This window comes from Mytilus trossulus, chromosome 12 (assembly GCF_036588685.1).
Source record: "Mytilus trossulus isolate FHL-02 chromosome 12, PNRI_Mtr1.1.1.hap1, whole genome shotgun sequence".
Taxonomy (NCBI): Eukaryota; Metazoa; Mollusca; class Bivalvia; order Mytilida; family Mytilidae; genus Mytilus; species Mytilus trossulus.
In genome coordinates, this window is record NC_086384.1 from 29140385 (window position 1) to 29156645 (window position 16261).

The 16261-nt window shown below is 31.8% G+C and overlaps 1 protein-coding gene across 2 annotated transcripts; it reads right to left on the reverse strand.

The window, feature by feature from the left end:
• Positions 1–221: 221 nt before the first annotated feature.
• LOC134693748 (uncharacterized) lies at positions 222–13571 on the reverse strand. Of its 2 annotated transcripts, XM_063554656.1 has the most exons (8): positions 13263–13571; positions 9450–9653; positions 8653–8888; positions 6543–7657; positions 5654–5934; positions 4024–4209; positions 1983–2141; positions 222–916 (listed from the first exon to the last, which is right to left on the reverse strand). In XM_063554656.1, the coding sequence occupies exons 1-7, from the start codon at positions 13455–13457 to the stop codon at positions 1995–1997; spliced, it is 2364 nt and encodes a 787-aa protein (XP_063410726.1). In that variant the 5' UTR covers positions 13458–13571; the 3' UTR covers positions 222–916; positions 1983–1994. The 2 variants fall into 2 exon arrangements, with proteins under 2 accessions (XP_063410726.1, XP_063410727.1); XM_063554657.1 differs by lacking the exon at positions 1983–2141.
• Positions 13572–16261: the final 2690 nt, after the last annotated feature.

A 16261-nucleotide genomic window follows, 5' to 3' on the forward strand; every position in this document is an offset into this window, starting at 1 on the left:
AGGTTTATGTCATTACGACGAACAAGTTATCACAAACAAAAACCTTTGAAAATAAATTTTGATCTCTATGCAGTATTGAATAAAATTGCCATTTATAATTTCCCTTACTTGTCTTTTTTTACAAAGTAGCAAAAACAAATGGGTGCAAAAATACCAGAATAAACAGTATTCAATTGTGTTTTTTTCAGACTGAGATTTTTTAGGTGAATAAATCAAACAAATAAATGTAATGTCATTTTATGGTTTTACATATGGTTAGAATTTACAGTATTGGTGTAAATGTATATAATCTACAAGGAATGCATATCATTTCTTAATTATCTATGCTTACAAACATACTAAAAATACATTAAATTGTGTGGTGACATAAAACAGAAATTTCCTAAAACAAATGATCATAATTTTAAATTTCAGTGAAACAAATATGAAAAAAAATAATGAATTGAAGTATTCAATTTCGTTTTTAGACCTACAAATATGTTTGCATTATAACCATGTTCAGAAAAAATATGTTCACATATAACAAATTCCCCATTATGTTTTTTTTCCAATTTAAGAGCAAAATAAATGGTAACAGTTTACTTTTTTTCAAAAGCCAGTATTTTGGTTATAAAACTTTGGTACTTTTAAAAAGTTGAGCGATGAGTTAGTGTCGTAATGAAGATTTTGTTTTCTAGTCTATGTAAGTTTGCTGTTTGTGTCCTTATTAGATTTTTTGTATTTTGGTAAATGTATTTCTAAATAAAAGTTTTGACAGCGTGTTAAGTGTACTACACAAACATGATCGATGGTATAAACTATACAATTATTTTTTGACGAATCCATATAATTATTTCTTCTGACGTTTCGTCCTTGGGAATGTATTGTCAATCACTTTGTAGTTTCGTCGTTCAACTTCTTCTATGACTCCCATTACCTGAAATTGACCAAAGTGAACATTAAAAATTGTCTACAAAATACCAAAAAAATCATACTTGGGATTGTTACTTAACACAATCGACATGTCTATACATTGTTATGCATTTCTACAAGGAGAGTATTTGAAGTCAATGAAACAATCCAATAGAAAGTGATCGCCACAAAGGTTATTAACGATGCACAAACGCTAACATCGTAGTCGAGTTTTGATGTGCCCGAATCTAGATTGAAATTATGAATGAATACTATAGTTAAGAATTATTTTAATGAAACAGAATTGCAGGAACCCTTTCAGACCATCGTTTATGATTTAATCTAGATGATACTTCCAAATTTTAAACATTAATCAACTATAAAACTTTATATAGATTATATAACATGAGCAGATATGGTGTGAATGCTAAACAGAAGATTACACCAGCGTTCCAATGAGGTGAATATAAGCAATAATAAGCCACCTTGTTGCCTTTAAAAATAAGGAACCCAATGATGAAAAGATCGAACGTGAATATGTTACAAAAAAACGTTAAAACTAACGCCCTAACTTATAGCAATACAATTTATGATAAAAGCATGTCGTTCGTCTATATCTGTTTCTTGATTTGATTGGCCAAGAAAATATTAATATAACAATAAAATTATTGTTACAATTATCAAAAAAAAACAACACTGGACAGCCAATTGACAAAGATATCATTACACACCTTCAAATAAATAAATCGTATTGAAAATTGCACTTGCTGATTGAATGTGTGTACATTTAGTTAATTGCTATCACTCCACATAAAGTCTTGAAAGTAGGATAAAATGCAATTTTTAGTTTTCAGGCAATACAATACAACTATAGTTTTATATTTGCCATTATGTTAAGAGTTAAGCAAAAATTAAATGAAAGCACTCTAAAACAAACTTCAAATATGAAACTGAAACCCACTGCAACATGTAATCCATGTGTGTTATGATGTTAATATGTTTTAGGTTCTTTTTTGTAAATATTAATCTCAAACAGAACCAACACAGCAGATTAACGCGTTCAAAAATCAAACAGCACAGTCAAATTTAACCTCTCAAGGTAATCATATGTCATGAAGTGCCATATATTCATTCACATCTAAAACCATTTGAAGTGGCTTTCCTTGTCCACTCATCAGATGAGTTCGAGGGGCAACTAATCCAATCATATCTGAATACCGACTTTGCATTTCGTTCACAATTCCTTGCACCTTAACAAAAATCATCGTAATTTAAAAATGTATTCAAATGTGATAAAAGACGTTTTCAATATTTCAATATTTTTTATTTTAACTTTTATGCAATATTGTTTTCAGTTAGTTGTACAGCCTTAAAACCGATCATTAAATGCATTAAACAGATCATTATAAATGAGCTAAGCACGCCGTTACACTAAATCCATTGGATGTTTGATGTTTACTGATTGATATTTTTGTCTTATTTACATATTTATTTATCAGTTATTATAGGCTTTTATAGCTATCAGTAACTGCGAGTACTCTTAGATCTGTACTTATGTGTTTTTGTTGTTGTTGAGATGATGGACGGATAAAAATTCTGTCATTTGATGTTTGTGTTTTTGTTCGATTTTTTTGTATCGAACTGATGGTCAAAGCCTTTTCGACTGCTGTTCATAGTTTGTTCTGACGTTGTGCTGATACATTAATGCCCAATGTCAAATCGGGGAGGGTTGGCGCTCACAACATTTTTAACCCGGCACATTCATTATATGTCTGTGGGAGGATTAGATAGCTTTACAACCAGGTCTTTTTTAAAACTTTTTATGGATTCGAGCGTCACTGATGAGTATTCATAAAATTTAGTCCTGGTATCTATAATGAGTTTATTTACAACCACTGGGTCGATACCACTGCTGGTGGAGATTTATTTCCCCGAGGGTATCACAAGCTCAGTAGTCAGCACTTTTTTGTGCTGACATGAATTATCATTGATATTGTTATATTTATAAATTAACTGTTTACAAAATTTTGAATTTTTTTAAATACTAAGGCTTTTCTACCTCAGGCATAGATTACCTTAGCTGTACACTTTAAGGAATTTTGATTCTCAATGCTATTCAACTTTGTACTTAATTTGGCTTTTTAAAACTTTTTTGGGATTCGAGCGTCACTGAGGAGTCTTTTGTAGACGAAACGCGCGTCTGGCGTAAATATATACACTTGTGTGCAGCATAGGTGACTTTATGGCACAAATAAAGACTGTAAACTTTTATTGTATTCAGTCTTGTGTTATCATGTTCTGTAAATTTTTAGAAATATGTAAAATAGTTAAGTAGGTACATATGTTATTATCTGTCTTGAAACTCTTTGGAATTCTTTAATTGAAAGGGGGCGCTGCTACAAGCACATGTTTGAATATACAGCCTCTTTTCCAAATTGCTGCCGAAGGAGAAACAAGTACAGAAATTTGGTGACATTCAATTTCATATATATTTTTATCCCCTCCCCCTTCCCCTTTCTTCCTCCTTGTAAAGAGGATTGTTAATGGTTGAATCTAATGAGGACATTAAGAGGGGTATGGCGGTATCTGCTCCCAAAAGTTGAGATGTTACACTATTATTAACAAATTTATAGTCAAGGGGAGATAACTCTAAATTAATTTACTTTTCAAAAAATTCAATTTCAATAATTGATGACATTTGTCTTTTTATTATGACATACATGCTCATTGGTTCAGTAATGACTGTAATGAAAGTATTGTATATTAAATTCATAATTGGTACTTATAATTGTAGTGTATGCAAATTTTATACATGTATCTTTTGATATGATTGATTTGAAACATAAACCGTCACATCTGTGGCCTGCATCATCATAATATGTGTTAGTTGTTATTTTGACTTTAGCGGACCATAAATAGTATATATAAATATGGCGTAAATTTAGTCCTGGTATCTATGATGAGTTTATTTTCATAACATTATTCGGGAAATGACTGAACCGCATCAGGAATATGACAGTTGGTTCTTCCTATGATTGATAACATTTATTGACAGTTTTTATGGACTTCCACTTATGGAAATTGCTTTGGAGTTCGGGTATTTTTGTTACTTATTTTGACTCATGTACGTACCCATACATAAAATGTCGCTGCTCCTGCACTAGCCTGGTTAACATTGTCAATCAGAAGATTCCCTAACATCTTCCTGGCACCTAAAGCTATATCAAGCTCTAATGTATCAATATCAAACAAAGCTATACGTCTTTTAATTGATTCTTTACCAATTTTACCAAGCAATGCTTGTACATTGTCCCAGTACTACAAAAGAAGGAAAACAATACAATTCTGGCATACATCGATTCTACTTAGGTTTGCAAATATGAAACATTATTTAATACAACAATCTAGTGTATATATATTTAGCAAAATGATATTTTCAAAAAGAAAGTATAACGAAAAGCTGCCGTGAATTATTCTATGTTATTAAATGATATGAGCAAATAAGCCCTAATACGGATAAATCAGCATGTGCCATACTAAAGACGTTCCACTGTCGATATAAATCAAGATTTATTATTGCTCTTCAAACAGGGCCGATACAGAAAAAAGCGGGGGGAAAAGCCGTATTAGCCCTAGGGCTAATACAGGACGTTCACTTCCGGTTTTCAATTTTCTTACGCCATTACTTAACTTTGGAAGTATCGTTATGCATAAAAACATTTGTATAATATTTTTTAAAATAAAGTCATAAAATAAACAGGTTAAATGATGTGCAATGTTTTGTAACGTCTTTAAGTTTTGAAACGGAAAAAACAGGGCCAATACAGAAAAAAGCGGGGGGGGGGGGGGGGGGGGGGAAGCTGTATTGGCCCATGGGCTAATACGGGACGTTCACTTCCGGTTTTTAATTCTCTAATAATCATTTAATAAAAGTGTTATGAGCTGGCTGTTTCTGTATTGGCACTGGTATTGATTCTCGGTCAGCTGTATTGGCCCTCGACCCTACGGGTTTCGAGGCCAATACAGCAAACCTTGAATCTATACCAGTGCCATTACAGAAACAGCCAGTTAATAACACTATAATATTGATCTAGTCCTTATATATCTTTAAATTATCGATTGGCAAAATATGGTTTAAACAGATTCCCAGCTCTGCCATACAGAAAAAGGGTTATTGCATAAATATTGACCAAAATCACCAAAGTAATAAATTGAATATCGACCAAAATAAGACTTGGGAATTGAAATTGATATTTAAATTATGAAATACATAAAACTGTTCCAGATGCGTATTTCGACATTAATGTCTCTTCAACAATGACCGATGCTAAAATTTTAAAAATCTAAACCTTATTCGCAAATGGATGAGCTGGAATTGCATTCATGAGCTTATGCAATATAAGTCATCTAATGAGACAATATTCCCCAATGAATATGTTAAAACACTATCAAAGTGATATATTATCAACATGTGTGCTAAAAAGTTTACTATTAATACAACAAACAGAAAAAAAATGATTTTTTTTTACCAAGACAACCTAAATAATATAAATACTTATATAGATTATTTAATCACTGACTTGAATATGTATTATATATTAATTTCGTGGTCTTTCGAATGTAACTACTTTTTACTAAGGTGCCACTGGCGCCAATCATTTTATCAAGTTAATTCCATAATTTCAAAAGTTTTACGTTAATCTTTTAGATTTTATTTCTCATTTGGAGTATTGATTATTTTATACTATTTATAGCCAGTTACCTTTGTCTCCTCTTCGAAATTTCCCAAAAGAAGCAGTGCTGCTTTCATCACATCGTGAATTTCCGGAATAGGACTCGGATATGATCGAATCTCAGCGAACACTCTGTTATCTAATGCCAGAACATCATGCATTAGTCTCTGTATATTACGAAGACGTGCTATCAGATCTCGAGCTGTTTCAGTTTCCTTAGGCATATGTCTTTCGTAATTTTTTGTTTCTACTATATCTACTGCTCTTTCCAACAAATCGAGCTTCTTCTGTTCAATAGCCAATAACAAAGCTAAAAAAATAATTTGAATTCAGTTGCAACAGACCGAATAATTTGTGTTATATTTTCGACAACGTGGATGTTAATGTGGTGTAGAGCAAATAGCAATCAATCAATAAATCGACAACGTGGATGTACGTTTGATATGATTCACTTCAATTTATCTAAAAGTTCAAAGTTAGCCCACTCAAGTAAAGACTTTATAATCTTCTATCGGAACAGGGGCACTACATCTAATTCCTTGATTAATGTTCCTATATAAATAAGAAGATGGGGTATGACTGCCCAAAAGACAAATTTTCACCGGAAACCAAATGACGTAGAAGAAAACAGTAAACGAAATGCAAATATGATATCCAGCAATAAACGACAACAATTGAATTAAATATAGATTTCAGAATTCAGGTTCTAGTTCATAAACCTTCATTACCACAAGGAACTTATATTCCATAATCTTTTAGTTATACAAACATAAAAGTACGATAAAGGACTAAACTTAATGGGTTCTTTACACACAAAAAAACCTGCAATAAATCTAATTCTATTTAATTATTCAACCAAAAAGCAAAATATCGTATAACTTATCAAAAATAAAAATGACTCCACAAATGATAACTTACTTTTCCGCGTTGATTCTATGTCTTTCAATGTTATTTCATCTATAGGAAAACTAACAATCAAATAGTTACAAATATTGACTTCAACTGATCCATACGTTTTGTCTTCAACAAGAGCAAAAACACACGCTGCTGCCTCTTCTCCGGGTGTTGTTTCTATATCAATCACATGCTTATCATGTGATTCAACTCGGATACCCTCGGTTTCAGTCGGAACCTCATCCAAAGATTCTTTCACCGTTATCATTTTCACTGACAACTGTAAGTCTTCTAATTCTGGTTCTTCGAATTTAAACCTGAGTTTTGTGAAACCGTCTTTTGCAAATATCATCCCTTGTGTATGCTTGAGAGGAGTTAATCCAAGATCCTCCAGCCGATGGTCATTGTTAGGACCCCAACCAGCTGCGCCAACTCTTGGAAATCCGGAGTATGGACTAGCAGCTTGTTCACATTTGATTTTATAAATGGCTACCCAATCGAAGTCATAATCCTTTTCTGTAATTGTTGTGTCTTTACCAACGAGTTCAAACCGATAAATTCCGCGTTTGGGAAAGCGTAGTTTTACTACAAGTGCTTCCGCTATTGGCACGTGAATGAAGTCATGTTGAACTTTCTTGTCATCTAAGATTTTCCATTCATTAAACTCCTTCATATAAACTAATGCCATAAATTTCAAATCTTTTGCTCGCTTTTTCGGTAGCGCAAACATCATTTCTATTTCTCCATTTTCTGTAGTAATTTCACACTCTTGATGAGACAAAAGACGTAATTCTAACTCGAAAAATCGTTCTTTTAAGTAAGCTTTTTCCTCCCATTCTTTAAACGTGATTGGATCTTCTAATAACTGCCATTTTTCCTCTTCTGGAAAGTGCGTATGAATCAAGTGCTGCGGATCAGGAACAAAATAGTTCTCATCAGGTTTATACTGAGCAGCATTTACTGCTTTCTCACTTCCGAGTGCACATGCTCCCCAGAACGCATTAATAAACCGCCATTGACTGCTAATCAAAACCGCATTCCATTCACCGTAGTGAGTTTTTATGTCCAGTTTTTGTCCTATTTCATATGTGTTACCTTTTAGGTATCCATGTATTACAACACAAGGAATTCCAGCAATACTGAAAAGACAACGAAACAAGTAAAAATATGTTAATCTTCAAATTATAGAAAGGTGTCTTCTATTTTTTATTCAGTTAAAGTCAAATGTACAAAAAAAAATTATAACAAAATACCGGTGGTTCTGAATGAAGATGAAATTGTTGGTAAAATTGAGAGTGGAAATGGGTAATATTTGAAAGAGACAACAACCCGACCAAAGTTCAGAAAAACAGGCGAAGGCCACAAGTATCTTCAACACTGCGAGAAATTCCAGCACCCGGAGGCGGGCTTCAACTGGCCCCTAGTCAAAAATGATCAGTGAAAATTGACTAATGATCAGGTATTGCCTTTCCATGTATCTGATTTTGATTTTTTTTTTTAATTACTTTTTTGGACAAATATTTCAACTAATTCAGACAAGTTTATAACCTTATATATAGCCAAAGCGTCCACACGAACGGATTTAATTTCCCCATTCCTTTATGGAACCACGACAGAAATCATAAAATATAAATATAAATAATAATTGTTTTGTACAGTTATTGTATTTTTCTGTTGCACCACTGTCCCAGGATTATCGAGAGAGTTGGTCGCCACATTATGGTATGCACCTGTACTAAGCCAGGAGCCTGTAGACCTTTTCACAAAAATTCTTAAGTGTAAAATTTATCGTAAGTCTAAGATATTCCTTATTTCCAATTCAACTAAACATTTTTATCTTAAGATTATTTTACACTTCAGATTTTTTGTGAAAAGGGCTCCTTTACTTTATTGGTTGTCGTTTGTTGCTGTGTTACGTATTTGTTTTTCGGTCATTATTTTGTACATGTATGAGTTATGCCGTTAATTTTCTCGTTTAAATTATAATATATGATTAAGTATCATTTTGGGGCCTTTTATGGCTCAATGCGATATGGGCTTTGCTAAAGAGTTGTTTCATTGGCAAGCATATACCACATCTTCTTTTTATACATACAACAAGTATTCAAATTCCATAATTTATCAAATGCCTTACTTGCACATTCTATTAAACAGCTGAGAATAATTTCCAAGTCTTTCTTTTATCTTCATAAGATAGAACATCGTGTAACCGACTTTTGGGTTCTTTAAAGGATGAGACAGTTTATTGATGTTGAGTGAGGTCAACCACACATAAATGGCCCTGACCTTTGACATATCGTCCTCGTATTGGTCTGTTAGAAGGGACACTAAAGATTTTAATGTCCCTGATGTCGCCTTTGATTTCGGAATCTGAAATAGGTTCAAATCATAAATTTAAGTAACAGAATATTTACTTTCTAACATACAATATTCTAAAACAAATCTATTTGAAGGGAGACCATTTCAGATTTTGTGTTCTTTCTTCGCTTTATGTAACGTATGGTTTTTTCTGAGTACTTAAAAGCCTTAACGTGAGATCACTTTTGAAAAACCACCAGCCTTTTTATGTTGGATTTCTGCCACGATATTTGATTTTGCATATCATTGGGTTCATGTTACTTAAAGACTGAATTTTAAACCCCTGGTCTATTTCTTGAACATTTTATAGCTATAAGTCAATAACTCTATGTGTGCGTATTAAAAGACATAAAAATGGGATTTTTTTTTTGTTGGATAGCAATCTCAAAGTCGTATATCACACATCGCATTTATAAATAAGTTTAAAATATAGGCAATGTTTGGCTAAAACATAACCTTGTTTCTGTCAACATAATAACGATTTGTTTTATTTGACAATAAACACTATCCAATGGTTTTAAAAATAGCATGAATTAGATGAAAATGTTTTTTGTTTTCTAAATAAATACGTACACCAGAAGCGCATTTGTCAACCTCAGCATAATCCTCCGGATCGAAGAACTCATTTTTCCTTGTGTAAGGAGAATGCGGTGGTGGTATCTCTTCCAGTGTTTTCTCGTCCTCGTCTGTATAAAAGTGGTGTGATTCGGAGAAGGTAAGTTGCCGGAAGTCACCAAATTTGAACGTAGCAAATTTCAACGAAATTCGCCTTCCTTCCTGTTAACAAAAAAACATCATAAAGCTTAGCAATATTTCAAATGTAAGAATATGATAAACTTTCTGACATTGACGGCCACAGCTATTATATAATTGGCAGTACTTATAGGTGCAATTTATTCATATATGTATTTTCATATAAAGTTATTTATCTATTTTATCTTGTATTATTTTATGCTTATTTTGTGGAGTAATAAAAATATATGGCTTGAATTTTTTTCCATTGAAAGAGTCTTTCCTACATTTAAAATCTAACTTTTCATCTAATGAAAGAACAAACTAATAAATGTTTGGCTGTATCGTCCGTCAAGTGTAAAAAATAAAACAAACATTAAGTATATTATGTTTTTAAAATAGCAGTTATTGTTATCAAATGTCATCAAAGTTTGATGCGAGTGAATACACAAGAACTAACAATCTTTTTGGTTAAGCCTTGAAAGTCCGTAAACGACAAATGTATTCTTAGTTTCAGTTCAAACTAAAAATTATTAATAGACATAATAAAATAATGCTAGGGATAAGCTGTGTGCTTATTCAACACAAGGAGGCTAATTAAGTAGTTTTATTATTCAAAACTTTACATTCTATTATAAAATGCAGATGCAAAAGTCACATGTTTTATAACAAACTCATGAAACAAAACGAAAAATGACGAAAAAGACAATGCCATACAAGCAACAGTCTACATAACACTGCATAAAAAACTAAAGACTAAGCAACTTATTCTTTGTGTTAATTATATATGTTAAAAGACACATAACAGTTTAAATTGTCCATGTTATTTAATCATATTTCTGTATACCATAACCTCCCGGCCTTTTCATGCAAACGTATATCGCTACTTTTATTAGCTAGTATATAGTGATAATACCAAAGTGTGTGTGTAGTGCGCTAAGCAGCATATAATTGTATTTATACGGCGTGATGATTCAAAACACACATTTGTCATTTAAACAATATTAATTGGTTTTAACATCATTGTTGATCATATTTTCCATATGTTATTCAGTACATATAATTTAAACAATGATGGCTTTGTTAAATGGTAGATTGATTTGAAGGTTATCAAATACACATACAATATGATGTCTCTATCTCTGCACAGTATAGTTTATGAGGAATTGCCCTTTGTCAAGCGTCAAACGTCTGTTTTTCGCTACCTTCAGGATCAAATGAGCCTTAATTTTTATTTATCTTCAAATTGAGTAAAAAGTCTTTCGTCGTTAAGGGTACCTCATCAGTATTCGCAAGCATTTTATAGTTTGAACATAAGAAGGCAAGATGAAATGATTTCTTTTTTCTTTTATTTTGCGAATTTCATGAATAATATAGTAGGTAAAATTGTCTTTTCACTCATGGTCCCAACAAGTGGTGGCTCAATATAAATTCAGATGATTACATAACATCTTTTGTTAAACCTTGAACGACTTATCGACATTCAAAGAGTTTTTCTAAATTCTAGTATGAAGACGGGTTTTTTTCGGAACCGTCATATCAAGATCCAGACATATGGGAAAGGCGATTTAAAAATGTTCTTATGGGATATGTCTAGAGACAACAGCCCTATCAAAGAACCAAAAATGCCGAGGGTCACAAACGGGACTTCTAAAATGAAATGTTCTCTACCACATTGATGATTGGGACTGTTGATGATGAGGGAAGTTTTTGACGGCCTTGCCTGTCTAATAATATACAGCCCTCGCACGGTCGGTACTGGGTTGCGCCTTTTTTGCGCATTTAAATAATTAATTTTTTACCATAAGGTACTCTTGTAGTAGACCGAGAACTATTTGATAAATATATACATTCATCATGATTGAACATAAATGATGAATTAGTCAAAGCTCTCACATTCATTTCGACCTTTAAATAATAAGTCAATACGTTCAAATACCATAAAAGGAAGTAAGTTTTTTGTAATTCAATCACACATTCATCATGATACGGTTAAATACTTATATTATTTCTTTCCCACATTGTTAAACTTTTCAATAATAATGATTTAATAGTTAAAACATAGAAAATACAAAACTGTACTGTTTTATTATTTTTATATTCGCTATACGACAAGTCTTCTAGGGGAGATTTTTACCACATGTGAATTTTAAGTACATTTCCTATCAGACTATCAAACTTTCGTGTTGAACTTTTAAAGTCCTTTTTTAAACAAGTAAATATATTGATGTATAGACTTTGTCTGGAATGTGTCAACGGGTTTGCTTACTTGCTTTATTGCGATCAGATAAAAAAAATGTCATTGCTTCCAGTTCAGTTCAGTTTCAAGATATTAAAATAGATATATTTATATATTAGTTGTTATATAATTGTGATAACTTTTTACTTGATGTACTAAGCAAGTTGTAGGATTGTGCTTTCCAACACAACAACGTTGTTTGCTTGTCTAAACGATAGTTAACTTATCCCTGTATATAATCTGTTATTGCATTAGGAAATGAATATGCAGTCTTAAATTGTAAGAAACATCAAACGAAAAACACTTACAGCAAATCAACAACAACCACTGAAGCACAGGCTTCTAACAGACATTTGAAGAAAATTGCAGATATAAGAAATAAGCCTTCTCTAACATAAGACAATGATGAATATCGTACTGCATACATGTAAAACATAAATTAAAGAATCGGCTTGAAAAAAAGATCAACTCATCAGATCGCCACTAAGCACACACAACATTGGATTGCGTATGAGTGAGCTTTTCTTTGATATATTTGGAATAGTTTGGATTGAGAATATGCATGTCAGCAAATAGTAACTTTCATAGTAACGTGGGTGCGTACCTGTCTGAGATGCACATATCTTGATGTACCAGGAAAGTGCTCAGGAAAAATGCACGGGAGGTCAAAACATATAGAACAGAGATTTAAAATAAATTAATAGGTTTTGTTCGTTATGTTTAAAATGACACCTTCCGAAGTTCACGTCATGACACGTCATAAAATAGATATCATTTGTAAACTACTTTTATATAGTTATCTTTAATTTCATCAACATCTTTTGTTTTAAATCATCGGCGTTAAAAATTAATGATCTTAAAATATATATCTTTTATTAATTTGTATTTGTATTTAATTGTATCGTGCCAAATAAGCCACATGATATTTAAAAGGGGCACAATATGTTTCAAATCAGGCACAACTAGAAAATGTACCTAAATAACTATTCTATACGAGAGAATGAACACGGAGATTATATAAGAAGAAACAAAATCTACCGAATAGTAAAAGCAGCTTAGTCTGGCGTCTCAATTTGCAAAAAAAAACATTGCAGCCTTCTTAAGAATTAAGATACATCATCGGATATAAAAATCAATTACTGCAACTTAATAAATATAAATATACAAACAGATGTAGAGATTGAATAATCTCTAAACTTTATAATAACCCATATATATACTAATTGTGTGTGTGAGAGACAGAGAGTATGTGAAATATAAACATTTTCCCTAAAAAAATGTTGAGCAACAGAAGAAAAATTTGAATGTAGAGTATGGATGGTTCATCGTGAAAAATAGTTTCGTTATTTCATACAATTACATACTGAAAGGTAATTTTAACATGACTATATTTTGACTCCACATATTAAACTCACCATTTTCACGATTTTTGATGGTACATAATTTTCTCCGGACGATTTACTTTGGTCTGATCTATTTGTTCTGGCACTCACTGTAGATCTAGATCGAGGACCATGCCCATTTTGCACAGACCTAACGACAGTATTATCCCTATTCAGTCTATCAGCTCCTTTCACCGGAGTAATATTCACACTTGCTCCATTTCCCATAATTGAGCATACGAACTAAAATTGCATGAAAACTTTCAAAAATCTGTGATGAAATATCATAATAATTTTGATATGTTGTAAGTCTCCGCGTAAGGCTGACAAATGACGGACCAACTGATGCAGTAACTGTTTAAAGGGTACTTGTACAATGCATTATTGTTAAATGTTGCGTGCGTAATTAAATTACATAAATTTTTAAATTAAAATGGTTCATATCATAGTGTTCTATCTCGCATGTTCAATAAAGGTGCCTTTAAGTTCAATAGACTCAATCTTGGCAAAATCACACTCAAAATATTTTTAAATTGTCAACCTTGTCTTCCAAAATTTTATTTAGCTAATGCATGCTAGCTTTTTCGGTCTTTTTATTTTTTCATCTTACTCAAAACACAGTGTTATATATGTTAAGATAACCAATGACGAAGATTATAGAATCCAATGAATACTTATAAAAGCTGATGTCAATATATAACAAGAAGACAGCAAATAAACAAAACCAGAAGGCAGCAAACAAACTACCCAAAAAACTATATTTAGATGTCAACAATACTGCCTTCAATAATATACATTTATTAAGTACTAAGTACATGTATACATATATAAATCTGTCTGTAATGGTGTTTGAAGTACTCTCAATATTTGAGAGATTTTGAAATTAGTACATAGACGTTTACATTAAAAGTAGAATGTTGTTAAGAAATTACAAATTAATGTAGAGTGCAATTATCATGAGTAACCTTCCAATCAAATAAATAGAAACGACGGTCAATGATATTCGTTTATCTTATATTATACCTAAAATTTGGTTTCAGTGAAATGTCCAGAAATCAATATCAAAAGACAAACTGTAAAGCAAAGAACAGCTTTACGTTTGATTGAAACACAAACACAAACAGCGAAACTAAATGTTTTGGTAAATATATTTCTCCTTTTATAAAGACCAGTAAATTATTAGGTGGTCCATATTTTACACAGCATTCAGAAAGGATATCACATGCTTCAGAAAGTAATAAAAAACTATTCTTTACCCAAAGATAATATGTTTTTGCCGATATTGCAAAAACTAAATAGATGAACGAAACAAATAGTTATTAACAACTTTATGTCACCTTATGGCCTTCAAAAATAAACAAAAACAATGCCGCATAGCAAGCTACAAATGGCTCCAACATGACAAAAACTTATATTGATATAATATAGATGAGCTAAAATATAGATTGGTTTAACTATGGGATTTGTATTTATGTGCGATCACCTTCTCTATACGCACGGTCTTTTTAACGTTGAAATGAAATTGTGTAATTCTAATTCAATTAATGGTAACATCGAGACATTAGAGATCATTAGAGTATGTCAACATTTCTTAAACAGAAACATTGCAATCTAAATACATGTATAATGAAATATTAGTAAAATATTCTCAAAGTATGTCAATAAGCTGGCATCTTTCTCAAGATGATTTGATTTATAGGCGCTATCACGAGTATTCTTACATGAACACAAACTGGATTTACTCTGTTCGAAACCATAAAAATAACATTATGTATGTATATTGAATGGTTCACAATTATTTGAACAGTCGTGTATGTATCAAATAACGAAGTTTGAAAATAATAACTTCTTTATCGCGTCTTAAAATGGTCTTTTGTTTGATGCTGTTGTATAGGGCTAATCAACGAATGGCTCGTTTCGTCGATAACCATTTAACCGCTCATTTAATATGGGGGTCTTGACATCAATTTTATAATACGTTATACAATAATTGTGTCCTCGTTTAAAAGTTTGTTAATAAAGGCTTACGGCGAAATGATATGTCATAGGTGTTTATATTTTTATTAAATTTTAATATATGAGTAATCATTTACCACCTGCAATACACATCTCATGATATTATATGGTAAATACAACAGTTCCTTTTTCGAAGATAATGTTTTGTAAATAGAGTGTACGTTTTTTTTGTATTTGTCCAAGGTAATGGTTGTCTATCTGATATTGTTTGACATCCAACCCCCTTGTTTTGTTAATTTTGTATATACAATTGGTAATAGATCAAATGTGTTTGCACCTGTCCTATGTTAGAAATCTGATTTTCAGTGGTTGTTGTTTGTTGATGTGGTTCATCAGTGTTTCTCGGTTTTTTTTTATATTGATTAGACCATTAGTATTGCCTGTTTCCTGGATTGTTTTTACAATAGTCATTTTTTGTGCCCTTTATATCTTGCTATATTTAGTGTGAGCCAATGTTCTGTGTTGAAGACCGTACTTTGACATATAATGGTTTACTTTTTATACATTGCGACTTAGTCAAATCTATTTAAATCTTTGAAGAAATTTTACGAATTTCTATGCTCTTTAACTCAGTATTTGATTTGGTTTCCAACTGTTTCATTCAAAACTCATTGATGAGTATTATGTAGAGGAAACGCTCGTCTGACAAAACAAATGTTAAGCCTGTTATCTTTGATAAGTTTTTACATTGCCCAGATTATACAAGATCATTTTAACTAATCTTGACAATATCTCATAAAATAAAGTGAAACCCTGCACAGTCTTGTTACCAACAGAATGAGCTTACTCTGATACGAGGTCATTTTCTTCCTTTTCCCAATAGCTGCACTTTCTGTATTAGAATCCAGTCATTTCCATCTTTTCTATACGTTTGAAATACCAATACTGCAGTTTTAAACATATATAACAAGTCAACTGTACCACAATTTATATGAGGACTATATCTATTCATTTATAGACTGTATCAATGCTAGTTTGACCACATGTTCATTCAATGTAATGTTTGATGGCATAAT

Bases quoted from the DNA above. Each gene is read 5' to 3' on its own strand.
- LOC134693748 (XM_063554656.1), bottom strand. From the start codon at position 13,457: ATGGGAAATGGAGCAAGTGTGAATATTACTCCGGTGAAAGGAGCTGAT. The intron at 7,658-8,652 runs GTAAGGCATTTG...TTGTCTTTTCAG, and splicing joins CTGTTTAATAGAATGTGCAA to TATTGCTGGAATTCCTTGTG. The intron at 4,210-5,653 runs GTAACTGGCTAT...CTTCTTTTGTAG, and splicing joins ATTTCGAAGAGGAGACAAAG to TACTGGGACAATGTACAAGC.